Source organism: Cheilinus undulatus, linkage group 9 (assembly GCF_018320785.1).
Source record: "Cheilinus undulatus linkage group 9, ASM1832078v1, whole genome shotgun sequence".
NCBI lineage: Eukaryota > Metazoa > Chordata > Actinopteri > Labriformes > Labridae > Cheilinus > Cheilinus undulatus.
The window spans coordinates 20,944,534-20,963,238 of NC_054873.1; the positions used below are offsets into that span (position 1 = coordinate 20,944,534).

The window sequence follows — 18,705 nt, forward strand, 5'->3', positions numbered from 1 at the left end:
CACTTAAGTTCAAATTCAATGGAGCCTGAAGCCAAAATATATCCTAACATTTTAGTTTAAAATACATTTTTATTAACTTATGACAAGTCTTTGTAGAAACTCTAACTTCAAATTTGAATGGTTGTCTAAGATGGGATAACGTTACTTGAAAGTAAAGGATGCTTATTCAGTGAAAAAAATGTGTTATTTTCCTCTCATATACAATATCTGTGGTATTGTAACCAACATTAATCAAAGAAACAGACTTTGTAAAAAAAAGTTGTTGTATTTGAGGAGAGTTTGAAAGGAAAATCTCAGGAAAAAGCCAGTCCTCATGGTTCTTCCTTTAAGTCTATCAAAGATATCCACAGCTTTCACGTTGATGCTGCTTTGAATCGACACAGTCCAGCCAATGCAAGTCATCTGTTACTGTCACATTTTCTTCCCAAATTTCCCGTACTTGTCTTTACTCTTCTTGAACTTTCCATGCTGCATTTCCTTCTTTTTGAGCTTCCCGTGTTGAGCAGTCCCATTGCTTTGGTTGGCATTCCCCCCTTCCCACTTTCTCTTCTTGTCACTGTTTGGAGTAAAATACTGTTACAAACATGTTTCTGCTTCAACAGAACAACTGCAGACAACAGGAAAATGATAATCATCAGTGCACCTCTTGATGCTGACGATCGCTGTGTTTCCAGCTTTCTTCAACACTTGGTCCCATTCCTCGTCATTACCACGAATCCTGTACCTGCAAGCACAAAGAAGCCATCAGTATGACAGTTAGAAATCCCATTTTCATTCATATTCAAAATAAATATTAAAAGCATCCCCCAAAACTCATACTCACTCTTCCAGGTCCATTTCTTTCACCTTCTCCACATCCTGCTTGTGTCTCTCTTCAAACTCCTTTGCAGCTTCATTCTGTCAGTAAAGAAAAAAAAACTTTATTTCAAACAAAAAAAGGAATGCAAAAATACCTGGAGAAGGATGAAAATCATCTCTTCCCCAAACACACACCCACACTATTAAAATTAGAAGATATAAAAGCACAAATATTGTGCTTACAAATTACTACAAGCTTATTCAGAATGCGTCTACTTCTTAGCAACAATTTGTTTTAATATATACTTATTTAACAGTTGATATCAGGTTAAGGGCTATTGGAATCTCCATCAGAAAACTTAAACACGTGACATTTCTTTTGCCTCATTCTGATCCATTTTTATGCACATATTTGTGTCTCTTCTGCACCGTTTTATAGTCTGATGCCTTCTTTGATGTCTTTTAGCTGCTAGCAGGCTTGTTCTTACACAATGACAAATACATTCATTTAAATAGTTTTGCAAACACAGAAAATACAGTTCTTGTGTTTCTGCATTGTTTAAGTCCAAAATTTCAAAAGCTGTATTATCACCCCAGCTTCATTACTGCATGGGGAAGCTGGGGCTGTGGCCTTGGACCTCTACCTTTGAGTCCTCGATGGGGGGGCCTCATACATGAGAGTAACTGTGAGTAGAGTTCAGCCTCAGAGGGTACCACAGTGATCCACTTTGTTTGGTTGAATTCATCAGTGTCAAAATCTATGTCTCCCTCCAACTGTGCATGGCCGTTAGCGCCAATGTTTGTGAATCAGATGCATGTTTTAATGAAGCTCATTTTCAGGTAAACGGGGAATTTTTTCTAAGGCAACTTCCCAAGTGAAGTGAAATAACAAGAGTATTGAGTTAACTTCAGCATTTTAAATGTCTCTAGTCCACACTACTTATAGTTAAACTACACTTTTGAAAGTGAACTATACACTAGGTGTCCTTTAGGAACACATGAAGTCACTGCTGAGAACACTAACTCAGCAGATAACTTCACTCATGGTGCAAATGTGTCTCACATCCAAAACAAACCTTTTTTTTTTCCATTTTAGAATTTGCAGCTAGCTGTCCATAAACAATAAATGAGTGATCAATCTCCTTTTGCTCTCCTATTACCTATCGAGGTGGAGTCTGTCACCTGTGCGTCTCTGCAGGTGATCAGACAGAGATGAGAACGGTTATGCCTCATCTGTTAATGTATGAGCATTTAAGAAAATACCAGAGAATCTTGACTGTCTCTACAACATGCCTTATATTAATGAACATGTGAAACTATAATTCAGAATTGGATTTAACAACAAAGAGATTCTTTCTATTTCGCTAATAAGCACAATGTCTAAGATCAACTATTTGTAGTAGTAAGTTTCGACTTTTTTCTCGTCATTTCAACTTTAATCTCGAAAGCATGTTTCAACTTGATTCTCAGACTTTTGGCTGTATTCTCAACATTTTAACTTTAATCTCATAATTCAGACTTTAATCTTGAAGTACCCGGCATCATTTTGTCCTTCACCTGTGTCCCTAATCCGCTTCGGTACTGAATGCACTGTAGATCATTACTAATAAAAATATTTAATACACAACAACAGAATACCTACTTGAAATTGAAACTAGAATTATATTGATTTTAAGCTTGATAAATATTTCGAAAAATGTAAACTGCAGACCACATACCAGATCATCACTGAGGCTTTTGACAGTTGGCTCCATGGAAACATCTTTCGTGGCAGCCATCTCTGCCTCAATAGCTTTTTCTTGGATGCTGGTAAAAACCTGTGTAAATAACCAAAACAGCAAGATATATTTATGTTTCTACAATATTTTAAAAGCAGGTGTATTTATTCTATTATATATGCAGAGACAGGACCTACTTGCACAAATTTGCGGATCAGACGGTTGAAGAGACCCATAAGCTGTGAGCTTGGGAGTTCAATCTCCTTTTCTAGCTGGTCCACTGATTTGTGCTGCAACCCTACACCCAGCAGTAATGCCTTAAAACAAGAGAAACAATTAAAAAGCATGTAGCAAGCAAACTCAGTTATCAACTAACTGCACAACCTTTAGGCATACATACACACTGCGCTGCTGAGAGAGACACATCACCAAGCTGCCTGAGGAAATACAAGCGTGCCACTGCTGGGACCAAGTCCATGATCAGGTGGTAGTCCACCATACTCCTCGAGTACAGCTCCAGACGTTTGAGGTCGTAAGGGCTGAAATGGATGGCCAGCTCAGAGCTACTGAGCGCTGTGGGGGAGAAAGGCAGGTTAGCCCAGAGTAAACTCTTATCTCTTCACTTAGCAAAAGAGGCTTACTTTTCGTGTCCTGCTTGGACTTCTTATTCTGCAGGATGCTGAGAGCCAGGCTCGGAGAGAAACTGCTGAACTGGTAGGAGAGGAGAGACAGGAAGCGCCGGCGGAAATCTGGCCAGACACACACACACACACACACGATAAATGGTTTCAGTAGACAATAATCAGGCATGTGGGGGCAAACGACAAAAAGCATTGCCATTCGACTGAAGGTGTGTTCTTCAAATGCACAAATATTACAATAGTAGTGGACTGCTTTTTGGTACCTGTCCAGCCAAGGCGCAGACACATTCCATGCATATTATGTATTTATAAAAAACAGTCTAAATTTAAGAGTAATGGCAGCTTCGTAAGTATATGTATGGTAAATTACTGGTTTTATGAGCCATAGCAGAGAGAACATGTTAATAGGTCTTCCCCAGGAAATTTTGAGCATGAGTACTTTATTTCCCTCATTTAAGGGAGTTTTCTATGCACTATTCAATTGCTTTAGTGCATCATTTTCTGATTTTGTTGGCTTTTCCCTGCAAAAACTCAAATATTAGTCTGAGTGTATTTGTTTAATTTCTGGTTGAAAATAGTTATACCACTTTCTATCAGCCCCATTAATCTTGCCTGTCTGGATAAAGATCTTATTTTCAGCTACAAAAAAACAAAATTTTAACCCGAAATACATTTGACGTAACAATATTTGTCAGTGCATCAGGGAAGATTTACTTGACTTGACTTTTTAAAGTAAGATGCGCTGACTATTTTAGATACATGACATGATGATGATGTCATCTCATGTCTGACATTCAAGTTTAATTTTCTTGCTACACTGACAGATATTTTTGCTTATACAACCAATCTGGCCTTTATTTATTTATTTATTTTTGTATTTATCTTAAAATAATTTGTTTACTTATTAAAATAAGAGTTTTATATATTTCTGAGTCACTTTAATGCCACTTTTGGGGCTGATAAACAACAAAAATGTCATTTCCGTTACTTCCCGAACCTGGAAACTGAAACCATAACAAGGGGGTCAAGTTCCCTGGCAGCATAAAGTACCTACTTGTGGTTAACTCTGAGGCCAGGGTGTGTTATTTAAATGATGATTGTTTTTAGCCGTCACATTTATCAACACCTGCTCAGTCATATGCTGTAACTGACCTGATATGCAAAATCATAAATCACATGTGGCCCTTTGTAAGACAATTTCTACACACATGAGGGCCGTTGTAAGCTGCCTTTTACAGCACATCATGAAGTGAGATGGCTTCTCAATACTATCAAGTCTTGAGTGATGAAGGCAGATGAAAAATGGGTATTAAAAGTAGAACTGTGATGGTACTGTTAATACCGCAGTATCGTAGTGGCAGAAGTGCCACAGTGTTGTCAAGGACATGTGACAGTTTCAAACTGTAGGCCTCAAGGGCAAAACTAGTATTTTTTTTGTGCAGCAGAGTGATGGGAAGTTGGAACTACAGTTGCGGTAAGCCCTAGTGCACCCATCATCCTTTGCACTCCACTGATTAGCATGACCTGAGAGTTAATGGCTGCAGCCCAGAGACCTCGCCGACACAGCTGTCTCCCATACAGACCTCCACTCAGCAACCAGGAAGCCATGCTTGTTAGCTCTAATTTTCAAAATTAGCTCTGAATTTAATTGTCACATGAGATGTACTTTTATATACACATACATGCATGCATATTTCTATTTAAATATTTCATATTAAATTAAGAGAAAAATATTATCATTAGAATTATTGGACGTGAACAACTCTCTTCAACATGAACTGTGTTTGTTCACTTTAAAGGTGTATGTGTTTGTGTGCTTAACCCCTTTTTGAAAATTCCCATCATAGAATGGATTTTGAATATTGACTTCAACGTATGACTTGGTTTAGTCAATATGCCAATTTTTAGTTTATTTAAAAACTAGAGTACTTACATGATTGAGAAAATCTTTTCCAAAATTGTTCTTACACCTTATAGTCAGTAGGCCAAATTAACTCCATTGCAAAAAAAAAAAAAAGGGAATAGAGGACAGAAAAATTGCCTCAATATACACAAATTTACCCTCGCTAGCTTGCTGTTGTAAATACTACAATAAGACACAGACAAGAGGTCTGTATTGGATAGGGCTGCATTAGGGAAGCCTTTAAGGTGCAGCCATACTCGATTTGATCAGACAGCGCGAAAATGCAGCGCGAGGATGCGATGAGTGGTGAGGCAGAATCAGTCTATGGGGAGACCTGAGCGACCAAAGTTTTTGAGATTGTGGATTGTGGACTTCTAAATCTGACATGTGGAAGCATTTTGGTTCCCCGATGTCAAAAAATGAGAAAAGAGAAAAAGTGATGGACAAACAAAATCAACACGAAGACACTGCCAGACTGTGGTGACACACTTGTTGGGAAACACGAGTAACAAACAAATCGTCACCCCGAAAAGATTTGAGAAGGTGTGAGGAACAGAGTCCAGCCAGGCCAAAAGGAGGCGTTCACAATCCCATTTCCCGACAACAGCCCGAGGGCTCAGCAGTTTAGAAAAGTGTATCTGTGAATTTATCACTAAAGACCTATAGCTGTTTTCAGTGGTGGACAACAAAGGTTAGTAAACACTGGAGCAAAAATATAATATATATTTTAAGCCTAATGCGTACCTATGGCACTTTTTTTTCATACTGTAATAATCGAAGTACAATTATTTTCAATAAATGCCTACATCACTTTTTCCAAGTGTTCATTTGTTTTGTTTTCTTAATAAATTACCATATTGTGGACTTATTAGCTAGGTATTATCATACCGTGAGATTTTGTGCTTCTTATACACTGGATTTTACAGTATGTATAAGTAGCATATTGCCTTTTTGTATTGGGAAATGGTAACCTATGTGTGGACTTTGCCAGCCTGTTATAATAACAGGCTTATCAGCTGCAGTAATGGAGATGTTGTGGAATCTCACCTTTCCAGAAGGCAGACAGCCACTGGCTCTGCTCTGGCGTTTCCTCTGTGTTCAGCTCCTTCAGCATCACACATGAATGCTCTCCTGTCAGGTCATTCTAGACACAACCACACAGTCAATCAAACTCTGCAAAGCAACAGCCTGATATACTCTGATAAATAAAAACAAAAGACTTAATCATGAAACTTACAGGGGTTTGCCTTAAGTAGACGGGAGTGTAACCTGCTTTCTTCCAGAACCTGTAACATTATAAAAGACAAGTTTTTTTTTTACACTTTTACACTTGTGAAAACCTAATTATTTTGCTTTCTTTATAATAAGAAGGGACTAACTTGAGCAGCTGTGCAGTCAGTCCGTAAGACACCCCCAGATAGTCGAGTCTCTCTGCTCTCCTCTCACTCAGCTTCAGCAGCAGAGGAGGGAGCTCCTTCCGAGGAGTGACCACCTCCTCCAGCAGACCCACAGCCTTCACAACAACACACAACAAGACTTATTCTGTTTACAAATGTTTGTTTCATCTGCCTTATCTGGTCATACTTCAACCCACTTTATTAAAAGATACTGATGTATTTAAAATACAGATAAATAAAACCAATGATCTCATTGTAATACCTCATTGCTGACTGAGGTGAGCTCATTGTTATTCGAGTGTGTGCTCTCGTCCATGGTGGGAAACTTGCCCTCATAATACATCTGCAGCAGCTGAAGAGCTCTGGAGCCGTAGCCCATCTGGTTAGGAGGAGGTTAAGAAAACAGTCACAAACAGAGCTCTCAGCTTAAGTGTGAACATGGCAAAAACATGCTGAGGTCTTAAAGATTTCTTACCCCTTGATAGTCTGGATTGACAGCGATTCTTACCACTCTGCCTCCTGAGAGGCTGCCAAACTCTGAGTCTTGGAACTAGAAAAGAATAGAGCAGATGCTCCATGTTTGCACAGTGGAAATGTGAACTGAAGGGATTAAAAAAAGTTTTGTAGAGCATGTGTACCTGTTCTGACACCGTCCAGGGGATGAGGTCACCAGAGGCCTTCTTTCCTCGGGACAGACTGTTCAGGATGGACTGACGAGAAATTTCACCCTCAAGACACACCTGAGGCACAAAGGAGGCACAACGAAGAAGCGAAAGAAGCAATACATTTGTTTGAGAAAGAGAAAAAAGGGAACAATGCATGAGGTAACAACTAAAAATTAGTAAGATTTTGCCTGATTTTACCTGCACCACAGCGAGCACCTCAGGCAGAGAGTTCTGTGTGGGAGGGACTGGTGGCAACAGGCAGAAGAGGTGATGAGCGGGAGCATCAGACAACATCTGTAGATCGTTGGGTGAATTCTGGACCCCGAGGAAAAAAAACAGAAAGAGTTAACAAAGAAACAAAGACGACACAGCGGTACAGGCAGGAAATTATAGTCCTTGAGAAAGCACTTTTGTTTTTGTTTTACACCACTGCTGCAGCAGCTGGAGCAATTTGAGATTCAGTCAGTGTATTTACATGCACAGTTAAGTCAAGCCAAAGTTACAGCTCACTTGGGCCATTTAGCTACACTACTGTCCTTTTATGACAATACATGCAGAGCAGAACAATCACTTTATTGACAGGAGTATGTCCAAATCTTAATAGTTTGGTCAAAAATAGACCAAGACAATAATTAAACTTTTTTAACTGCATGTAAACATACTGAGTGTCTTGCCCTAATAAATTCACCTTGTAGTGAGATGCCACATAGAGGGCCATCAGCCTCTGCAGGAAAGCTTCAGATGCTTTGTGATAACAGAAGAGTGTGTCCCTGTTCACATAATATCTGGACAGTGTGGGCTAAAGACAAACTGAAAAAATGACAACATTTTTGACTAATAACTTGTAAGATGAATGTTCTTGTGGTGTGGGGCAAAATAAGAAAATACACAACTTTTTTTTGCAAAAGGTCAAAACTTGTTCTAAGACTATTTTAGGCTGCATCATTCCTATCAAATTAAATTAACCTATATTTAATAAAAACTAGATTGGTTGCAACTCAAACCTTGTTTGAGATTATTAGCTCCCATTAAATGTATTACACATATCAACATATGAGGTACAAAGGTTTAACTCCGAGGATTTGTCAGGTAGTCACAGAATAAGTCTCCAAATGAATACTGAATGGAAAAACTTGACACAGTAACAATTTTTTCCACAAACATAAACGTGGTTATCAGTCAATGCTGCTGCTCCTCTGAATGAGTAAACCTTCAAGTTTATCTCAATCACAAAGCCTTATAAAAGTTTCTGTTATAAAATACACCCACAATTCTAAGTTCTTCAAAGTCTAAGAAGGATACAGGTCACAGGTCTGTGGGAGTGGGCATCCAGAAATGAGTCTGGGGATGTTAAGACAGTCCAGACAGAGAAGATCGTTCAGCCATTTTTCTACAGCATCCCCCGGAGCGTAGCGGATGGACTCATGGAGGGACACCTCATGGAGAGAGCGAGCTAAATGTGCAGACGGATAAACAGCAATCAGCCATGATGTTGTGAACATAACACACACTATGAAAAATAACTTGAGATGCTAACCTGCTGCCAGCCTTGCTGTGTTGGTGGTCCGATTCTCTGCTGACGTGCTCTGCTGACTGTCTGCACTCTGCTGTCGCAGCTGCTGGATCAGTTTGAGGGAGAGGGAGCGCCCCGTGCCTTCATACCTACACAGGACAAGAGAGGAAAACAGTTTCAGAAAGGGAACCTCAGGGGTGACTGAAAGGCCTCCGTTTCCCACAGTATGTACGTAATATTTATATGTGTATATATGTGTAGATCTATGAATATGTGTAAATATTATTAAGTAAGTAAATTTTATTTGTATGGCACCATCCACAGAACAAGGTCACAAAGTGCTTCACAACAGAAATAATAAAGAAAAACTAATCATCAACAATGACAACAAGGCATTAAAATAAGTAGCATGAAAAAAATGACCAAATACTTGACTCAGATGTTCAAAAGCCAATCTAAAAAGATGAGTCTTAAGCTCCTTTTTGAAAGCATCTGCAGAAGCAGCTGAGCGTAACTGAAACGGAAGAGAGTTCCAAAGAGTTGGTGCCACAAATTGAAAAGCACGATTACCTTTAGTTTTTAAACGAACCTGAGGGACCACAAGAAGACCTTGGTCAGAAGACCTGAGAGATCTACAGGGGATGCAGGGATGAAGCAGGTCTAAGATATAATCAGGTGCCTGTCCATGCAGGGCTTTATAAACCAACAAGGAACAAGGATTTTAAATTGAATTCTAGAACCTGTTGGAAGCCAATGTAAGGAATGTAAAATAGTAATGCGAGTCATCCTACTGGACCTAGTTAGCAGTCTTGCTGCAGCATTTTGAATCAATTGTAAACAATAAAGTGAGGATTTATTCAAGCAGGTAAAAAGGGAATTACAATAATTAAGCTGGGAGGAAATAAAAGCATGAATAAGCATTTCCAGCTCTGCTTGAGACCCAATAGATTTCAGTTTTGCTATATTTCTTAAATGAAAAAAGCATGAACGGGACAGTGACTTAACATGTTGATCAAAAAGCATTTCATGATCAAAAATTACCCCAAGGTTTTTCAAATTTTGTTTAAAAGAAGAAGACATGGAACCAAAACATTTACCAACACGGGAGGAGATGTTCTCTGAGGCAATGATGAGAATCTCTGTTTTATCAGTATTTATTATGGAGACTAGACAAGGGCTAGTTGTTGAAAAACGGTTTTAAGAAAAGAGGTTGGCAAGATGTCCACTGAGCTAGAGGATGACTTCATACGGCTAACCAGATCATTTAAATCATGAAGTGTGATTGGGCTGTAACCACCTAGAGTTGATGGCATATTAGCACTAACCCGTTGATGGTGGAGGCCATGAAGACCAGATAAGGGCCCAGCAGGTTCTTCACCAGAGGCAGAGGGATGGCTGCAGCCTCATCGATGACCAACAGCTCCGCCTGACCAAGCTTCACCGCGTCACCAGGGTGGATGTACTGTAGATCCGAAGAACAGGATGGTAAGAAATGCTCGCATAAATCTGAAGGTCATGAAAAGGAGGGGCCTCGCCTTGTTTACCTGAATTGTCTGCCGGTGCTCTTTGAAGACATTCACCCTCACCACAGCTTTGTTAAACTCTGGATTCAAAGACTGGATGATTTCATAGTCCAGGTGCTCCTACAAATGGAAACAGGGAGGATATGAAGCATTCATGCTCCTACAGCATGAATGTATATGATACACTCTCAGGGAGCTTACCTGATACTGCAGAGCATCAAAGCCTTTGAAGATGAACTCAAACATGGTGTGGAGGTTGTCCGGGCTTGGAGAGGTTACAAAAATGTTGGAGTACCTGTGAGGATTACAAGCATTCATAAGCAAAACTTTAGATCATAAATGAGACAAAGTGATATATTTGTAAGACATTATAAAATGGTACCCAAAAGCCACAGCTCCAGCCACAGCCAGACCCAGCGCTGCAGACTTCCCTCGACCTCGGGCAGCAGTCAGAGCCACGGTGCTCCTCAGAGTCTTTTCTGAGATCGCCTCGATGAACTTCAGAACTCCTTTAGCCTGCAGCACAAGCAAAGCATGGAGATTGTATTCACAAGGACTTCAGAAAGAAGAGAATGATTAGTGAGTAAGCTTATCAAAAATGTTCATGCTTTGATATTAGTTTCACATGTTGTAAAATTATACAAATTCTGTTTTTCTAATAGCATGGAAAAATACATAAGCTTTAAAACATACTACTATTCTTCACTAAGATTTCGACCAAAAGCTGCAATGCATGAAAGAAAGAGAGAGCTCTGACTGAATTGCACAAATGCATAACTGAAGATTGTTGTATCTACAACTACTGAGGTGTCATTTTCAGGAAAACTGACATAAAAGTCTATTGCTCGGAAAGTTTTTTACCTGGTCCATGGTCTTGCAGCAGTCCACCAACACACCCACAGGCTGGGTGTCCTGAAGGGACTCCTTCAGATCCTTCAGCTCCTGTTCTCGTGGAGACAAACCGTCCTCCTGTGTGTGATCAGACAAACAATAAGAATTCAGAGATAACTGGACTACAAGAGAGATAACTTCACTATAAAACAGTTTAGTATTTTATAAAAAGAGAAGAATAAAAGAGTAAAAAAAATAACCCTGACACAAATTGAAGAACTGAAGGGATAGAAGGAAGTATAAACAGGGCAAGTCCATAGAAAATAAGCAGGTTTTGAAGATCTCTTCTGAAGTAAATTAACCTCCTAAGAACCTTCATGTATAAATGAGGACAGTACATTTTGGTATTTTGACAACATGGTAATTATTTCTGCTATAAGAATATTTTTTGACACAGTTGTTCAAAATTTCCATTCAAGTTCAAGTAATTTTCTTGAAATGTTGGGAAAATTTGCTATGAAATCTTGGAAGAATTTTTATTAGAAAATAAGTGAATATGTCTGGAAATTTTGGAAAATTTGCTTGGAAATTTTTAAGTATTTTTGTGAAAATTTAGGGAATATGTTTATATATTTAGAAGAGTTTCACTGGAAGTAACAGCACTGTAGCCCTCACTTTTTCTCTCCATTTGTTATTGTTCCTGTTTCTCTGTTAGTCTCTTTCTATCTCTCCTTCTGTCTGTCTTTAAGCTGAACACAGTTGCATGAGACAGCTGGCAAATATGACTTTGGTCCTGCGTGTTTTAAGGAAGTTCTTCCTCACCACTGCTACTTTGCTTACTTTCACCAAGTTATGTGAGAATGGTGGATTAAAGCTGGGTGTTTGTTAATCATATAACAAAGACTATAATCAAGACCGGCTCTTTTTGAGAAGTATCCTTAGATAAAGTTTGCTATGAACTGACATTATACAAGTATTGATCAATTAACTGGTTGATTCATAATGCACAGCATGGCCACATTAGAGATGCTAGATCCAGTAAGGGATCTTTCTGCTTGATTGTCAAGATAAAATAAACAGCAAGTTTTCAAACTTGTTTCTAACCATTTGTAGCTACCTGAGTCTTAGGAGGGACCGGCTTTATGTTTGCCATGTGGCTGGAGATTGGCAAGATGTTAAGCTGGTCGTCAATAACAACACAGTTTTTGCAGGATGCAAGAGACAGAATGAACCTGGAAGAAAAATAAATATTAAACAAAAATGCAATTCTATCAACTTAAACTGCCATGAATTCAAGAAAGCAAAGGACACTTACCTCTCATTAAACCTTCCTACCACATCCTGATGAGCCTCAGTTCTGTACCGAGAGTGGACATCCTGTGGGAAGAGAAGACACTATGATCTGAAGTCCACAGACAAGGAAACAGAGTATTGAATAGGCTCTTATAGACCTACCATAGTCATTGTGTACAGCTGCTTCAGAGAGTTCATTGTCCTCAGCAGTAACACCACAATACCGCCTCCTTCTACAGTCTCAACTGTTCTCGCTAAGAGATTGGGAGTGAGAGCTTCAAAATCCTGTGAGACATGGAAAACAAAGAGTTGAATATATCAGCAACATCTACATCTTGATCTAAAGCAGGCCCCTTACATATTTAATGGATTTTGCCCCAATTAAATCATGCTACTTTGGTGTCCAGATACCCATGATCCTTTTGATAATTCTTTTGTAAAAAAAAAAAAAAAAAAGTCACCTACCTGTAAGACGCACATGCCGTAGGTGTTTCCCAGGATCTTGTGTGTCTCGTTGTAATAACAATAACGGATGTTGGTAGCAGCGATGAAGAGTTCAAAAGGATCGTCCTGATTCAGATTCAATGTGCCAGTTTTGATCTTCTTCTGCAGCTGCCTCATGCGCTTCTTACGATTGCTGTTTCAGAGATTTTTGGAAAAATATCTTTGTCATTTCATAAACACAACCAGAAGCTGAGAGAGTACATGACTACTGTACTCAAGTAGAAGTACAGTTTCTCAAGTTAAAATGTACTTAAGTAAAAGTACTGGTCAATAAATCTACTCAAGTAAAAAGTATTTAATTAAAAGTTTACTTGAAGTACTGACTAGCAACTGAGACAGAAAAATCTAATGTTTCCTTATTGGTAAGAACAACCAGGTTGTTCAGGTAAATTCACAACTTGATAATAAAACAAAATACACAGTATAATTGACAGTGTTAATTGAACTCAGGCATAGTTAAACTTGATGCTTTAAAGGATTCTATATTGGTCAGCATAATTTATAGTTAAACTTCACTTTTGAAAATCTTAAATATTTCACAATATGACCAAGCTGAAGTAACTTGAAAATCTGGCAAAGTGGGTCTCTGGCAAGAAAAATGCAGAAAAACAACCTCATAGCAAGGTAATCAATACTGATGAAGACTATGCTCTATGCATCCTTAAGGAGCACCTAAAGTCAAAGGTGGAACTCTAACTCCATGGGTATCTTCACTCATGGTGCAAATGTCTCACATCAAAAACAATCCACAAAAAACATGACCTAAAGAACCCCAGCAAAGGTCACTGTACAATGGGCAAAACCCAAACACAACTAAACACATACGCTATATTGCCAAAAGTAATTGCTCACCTGCCTTGACTCGCACATGAATTTAAGTGACATCCCATTCTTAATCCATAGGGTTTAATATGACACCGGTCCACCTTTCGCAGATATAAGAGCTTTAACTCTTCTGGGAAGGCTTTCCACAATGTTTAGGAGTTTGTTTATGGGAATTTTTGACCATTCTTCCAGAAGCGCATTTGTGAGGTCACACACTGATGTTGGACAAGAAGCCTGGCTCTCAGTCTCCGCTCTAATTCAGCCCATAGGTGTTCTATTGAGTTGAGGTCAGGATTCTGTGCAGGCCAGTCAAGTTCATCCACATCAAACTCTCTCATCCATGTCTTTATGGACCTTGCTTAGTGCACTGGTGCACAGTCATGTTGGAACAGGAAGGGGCCATCCCCAAACTGTTCCCACAAAGTTGGGAGCATGGAATTGTCCAAAATCTCTTGGTATGCTGAAGCATTCAGAGTTCCTTTCACTGGAACTAAGGGGCCAAGCCCAGCTCCTGAAAAACAACCCCACACCATAATCCCCCCTCCACCAAATTTTACACTTGACACAATGCAGTCAGACAAGTACCATTCTCCTGGCAACCGCCAAACCCAGACTCATCCATCAGATTGCCAGATATAGAAGCCTGATTCATCACCCCAGAGAGCGCGTCGCCACTGCTCTAGAGTCCAGTGACAGCGTGCTTTACACCACTGCACCCAACACTTTGCATTGCACTTGGTGATGTGTGGCTTGGATGCAGCTGCTTGGCCATGGAAACCCATTCCATGAAGCTCTCTACGCACTGTTCTTGAGCTAATCTGAAGGCCACATGAAGTTTGGAGTTCTGTAGGGATTGACTCTGCAGAAAGTTGGCGACCTCTGCACACTATGCGCCTCAGCATCTACTGACCCCGCTCCGTCATTTTACATGGCCCACTACTTGGCGGCTGAGTTGCTGTCGTTCCCAATCGCTTCGACTTTGTTATGAAACCACTGACAGTTGACTGTGGAATATTTAGGAGAGAGGAAATTTCACGACTTGACTTGTTGCACAGGTGGCATCCTATCACAGTACCATGCTGGAATTCACTGAGCTCCTGAGAGCGACCCATCCTTTCACAAATGTTTGTAGAAACAGTCTGCATGCATAGGTGCTTGATTTTATACACCTGTGGCCATGGAAGTGCTTGGAACACCTGATTTCTATTATTTGGATGCGTGAGTGAATACTTTTGGCAATTTAATGTATAAAACACATCTAAACACAATGCCCAAGGGAGTGAAGGGAAACTCTAACACTGAAGACCATTTCATTCAGAATAAAGTTAAAATTACACTTTGGAAGTTAAAATCAACTTTGAAATGTTTAACCCTGGAATATCAACACAACAGCTGTTTTGGGATGTGATGTGGAATCATTCCCTTGTTATATGCTACTGTGTGGTCAACAGAAGTAGAAAGATCCAGTTACTCTGGTTTAAACTTACTTAAACACTGAAGAAAAGGTACTGATTTCACAATGTACTCAAAATAAATAAAAAAATAAAAATAAAACACCACTCAATTACAGTAATCTGAGTACATGTAATTAGTTACATTCCACCCCTGAACACAACACTGATAATAACATCACTAGGGGGATATACACTCACCTGCTGAATCCCAAGTCCTTCTTGTAACACCAGAGCACAGAGGGTCGTGCTCTGACTGTAGCTTTAGACAACATGTGATGCAGAATGACAACCTGGATCAGAGACAGAGTTAGCTGGATTTTTTGTAAGTAAACTTATGTGACATCTTTAACATACCTAAAACATTTAAATTACCTGATCTCTTCCACGGTCTCCCACCACCACAAACATGGTCCTGTGCTGCAGAGCGACTCCATTCTCAATCTGGACACGAATCCGGTTATCTACCTTCTTGCGTACTGTCGCCATTGTCTTACCCCTAAATAGAAAAGTTTTATCAGTCACATGTATGACTACACTTGCACACAATGGTACAAATATGAAATGTAACGTCCTATTAATGTTGCAGTAAAGCCCACTTATGGCTGTCTGTTGCTTTAGGAAGCATAGACAGAGGCTAAGCTACAGTCACAACAACTGAGTTAATGGCAGCGATAACGTAAAAAATATGATGCAGCGCGAGGACGAATCAATTTACAACGACATCATATTCCCCATTACCTTCAAACATACACACACTGATTATTCAAGCTTCACAAAACACCAGCGATGACTTCACATGCCAGCCATCATGCTGTTGATACTCTCACGTGGAGACACCCGTTCATGGAGGACCCCGGTATGACGTCAAAATAGCGCGACGTTTTATGGAGACGGTTGTAGATTTGCCTTGTGTTTAGGTTCACATTCACAGGGATAGGCGATACCAGATTTGTTTAATTCGATACGATACCGATATATTTTGATGTAATCTTACCAAAACTGATACCGATACTTTTGAAGAAAGAATAAGATATTGGACTATCAATCTTTTAACAGGTACACATTTTAGGTAAATAAAATGGTGTATCCAGGTCTTTCAGAAACATATTTACATCCATTAAATTTAATTTAATAACTTAAATTTACTTAAACTTAAACAATTCAGTTGAACAAAATGTTTGTGCAAGGAGGTAAAAAAATGAAATACATGAAAGTACATAATTATGGCACGAAATCAAAAATGAAATTAAAATATACACAACGTAAAAAAAAAATGCCCAGTTTCTTTTCTTAAAAAAATCAGACAGTAAATTAGAGAATTTAGGAAATACAACTAATAGATATATTTATCTTTTTATGTTACCATTAGTTTTTCTTCATACATTTTGTGGTATTCACATGTGGCCTCAGAGTACTTTTTGGTTTTATTTTCTTACCATTTTGAAATTGACTTGGAGGCTACACTGACTGAGAAGGATGGCCACATTTCAGCTTTTATTTTTAAGTTCCACTGTGCCCGTTGCATTGTGGGGTTGTCAACTATCACTCTAAAGTGGAATGAGACTGTGGTAACAGGGAGATTGTTTTTATTATTTCAAATTAAATATGTCAGAAATAAAGTTAATGACATATTTAAGATATCTTTTATTTTGAAATCCCCATAAAGTTAATTACATATTTAAGTTAGCTTTTATTTTTAAATTCCAATAAAGTTAATGACATATTTAACATAGATTTTGTTTTGAAATTCCCACAACTGATCATGTTGATGCTGTGCCAGTTGCAATGTGCAGTTACCAACTATCAATCAAAAGTGAAATGAGTCTGTGGTAACACAGAGTTTATTTATTCCAAATTAAAATACACTGCTCAAAAAATAAAGGGAACACTGAAATGACACATCCCAGATTTGGATGAATGGAATATTTCAGTTGAAAATCTTTATTTAATACGTAACGGAATGTGTTGAGAACAAAAAATAATATAAGAATGATCAATGGAAACCAAAATCACCAATCCATGGAAAAATCAGATCACAGGCTGATCTAAGTTCTGTGAAATTCCTCAACACAACAAAATGAGGCTCATTAGTGTGTATGGCCTCCACGTGCCTGTATGCACTCCCTACAACATCTGGGCATGCTCCTGATGAGATCATGGATGATCTCCTGAGGGATCTCCTCCCAGATCTGGATCACGGCATCAGTCAGCTCCTGGGGTGCGGTGTGTGTTCAGTGTGAACCTGCTTTCATCTGTGACGAGCACAGGGAGCCAGTGACAAATCTGCCAGTGCTGGTGTTGTCTGGCAAATGCCAATCAGGCTGCACAGTGCAGGACTGTGAGCACAGGCCCCACCTCTGGACATTGGGCCCTCATACCACCCTCATGGAGTCTGTTTCTGACAGTTTGAGCAGAAATATGCACATTAGTGGCCTGCTGGAGGTCATTTTGTAAAGCTCTGGTGGTGCTCCTCCTGTTCCTCCTTGCACAAAGGAGCAGATAGCGGTCCTGCTACTGGGTTGATGCCCTTCTACAGCCTCCTCCAGGTCTCCTGATGTTCTAGCCTATCTTCTGGTATCTCCTCCACACTCTTGACATTTTACTGGGAGACACAGCAAACCTTCTTGCCACGGCACGCATGGATGTGCCATCCTGGATGAGCTGCACTACCTGAGCAACTTCTATGGTTTGCAGCTACTGCCTCATGCTACCACTATAGTGGTGAGGGCACTGGAAAAATGCTAAAGTAACCAAAAATCAGCTGTGGTCCATGGTTACCTCCTGCAAAACCATTCCTTTATAGGGGTTGTCTTGCTAATTGCCTCTCCTTTCCACCTGTTGTCTGTCCCATTTGCACAACAGCAGGTGAAACTGCTTCACAAACAATGTTGCTTAATTCAAACAGTCTGAATTTAAGAGTGGAGCTGCCAAAAGCGGAAACTTTTGCTGTAGTTGCTTTTAGGAAGAACAGATAATTAAGTATGAGCTGCTTTTAAATACATTTGTCTAATAGATTAAGATGTTCAGACTACCCACTCTGCATTCATTCTGCTGTGCAAGAGTGTACTAAATGGGAAGAAGCAATTGTATAGCATTAATTTCCTGATAGGGGTTAACACCAAAAATCTAAAAAAATTTCTTTTTACCTTAAAAAACGATCTGGGGGAAAGATATTAATGGTTTAATAGACTAGAGGATAAAACACAACATTAATCCAGTGTTTAATTCAAAGCATTGTTTTAACCTACATGTCTCCCTTCTGCTCTCTCTCTCTCTCTTCAGCAAATCTGTGCAATCAAAAGTGGAAAGCATATTGTTGAGTATGTTTTACAATTAAACCAGTTTATCAATTTGATTACTAACATATTGATTGACTGTTGATTTGTGCCTTGTGAGAAAAGTTTGCAGCTTAGCATTTCTTCTGAAAACATTCACATTCAGTCATGGACGAAATTATCGACACCCCTGGAATTTTTCCAGAGAATACATAATTTCTTCCAGAAATTGTTGCAATTTCAAATGTTTTTGGTACACACATTTTTTTTTTCATTTATGTGCATTGGAACAACACAAAAAAGCAGAAGAAAAAAGCCAAAATTGACATAATTTTACACCAGACTAATAAATTATTACAAAATAT

General features: G+C 39.2%; 1 protein-coding gene across 1 annotated transcript; it reads right to left on the minus strand.

The window, feature by feature from the left end:
* Positions 1-61: 61 nt before the first annotated feature.
* On the minus strand, positions 62-15,906 carry nat10 (N-acetyltransferase 10). Its single transcript, XM_041796756.1, has 29 exons — positions 15,804-15,906; positions 15,438-15,561; positions 15,264-15,355; positions 12,748-12,919; positions 12,445-12,567; positions 12,305-12,366; positions 12,107-12,221; positions 11,020-11,127; positions 10,541-10,674; positions 10,360-10,453; positions 10,180-10,278; positions 9,961-10,097; positions 8,660-8,784; positions 8,425-8,575; positions 7,811-7,907; positions 7,321-7,437; positions 7,096-7,197; positions 6,933-7,007; positions 6,720-6,836; positions 6,440-6,573; positions 6,298-6,346; positions 6,108-6,204; positions 3,158-3,265; positions 2,917-3,089; positions 2,714-2,833; positions 2,517-2,615; positions 824-897; positions 644-724; positions 62-556 (listed from the first exon to the last, which is right to left on the minus strand). Exons 2-29 carry the CDS (start codon positions 15,549-15,551, stop codon positions 412-414), a joined length of 3,114 nt encoding a protein of 1,037 aa, XP_041652690.1. The 5' UTR covers positions 15,552-15,561; positions 15,804-15,906; the 3' UTR covers positions 62-411.
* Positions 15,907-18,705: the final 2,799 nt, after the last annotated feature.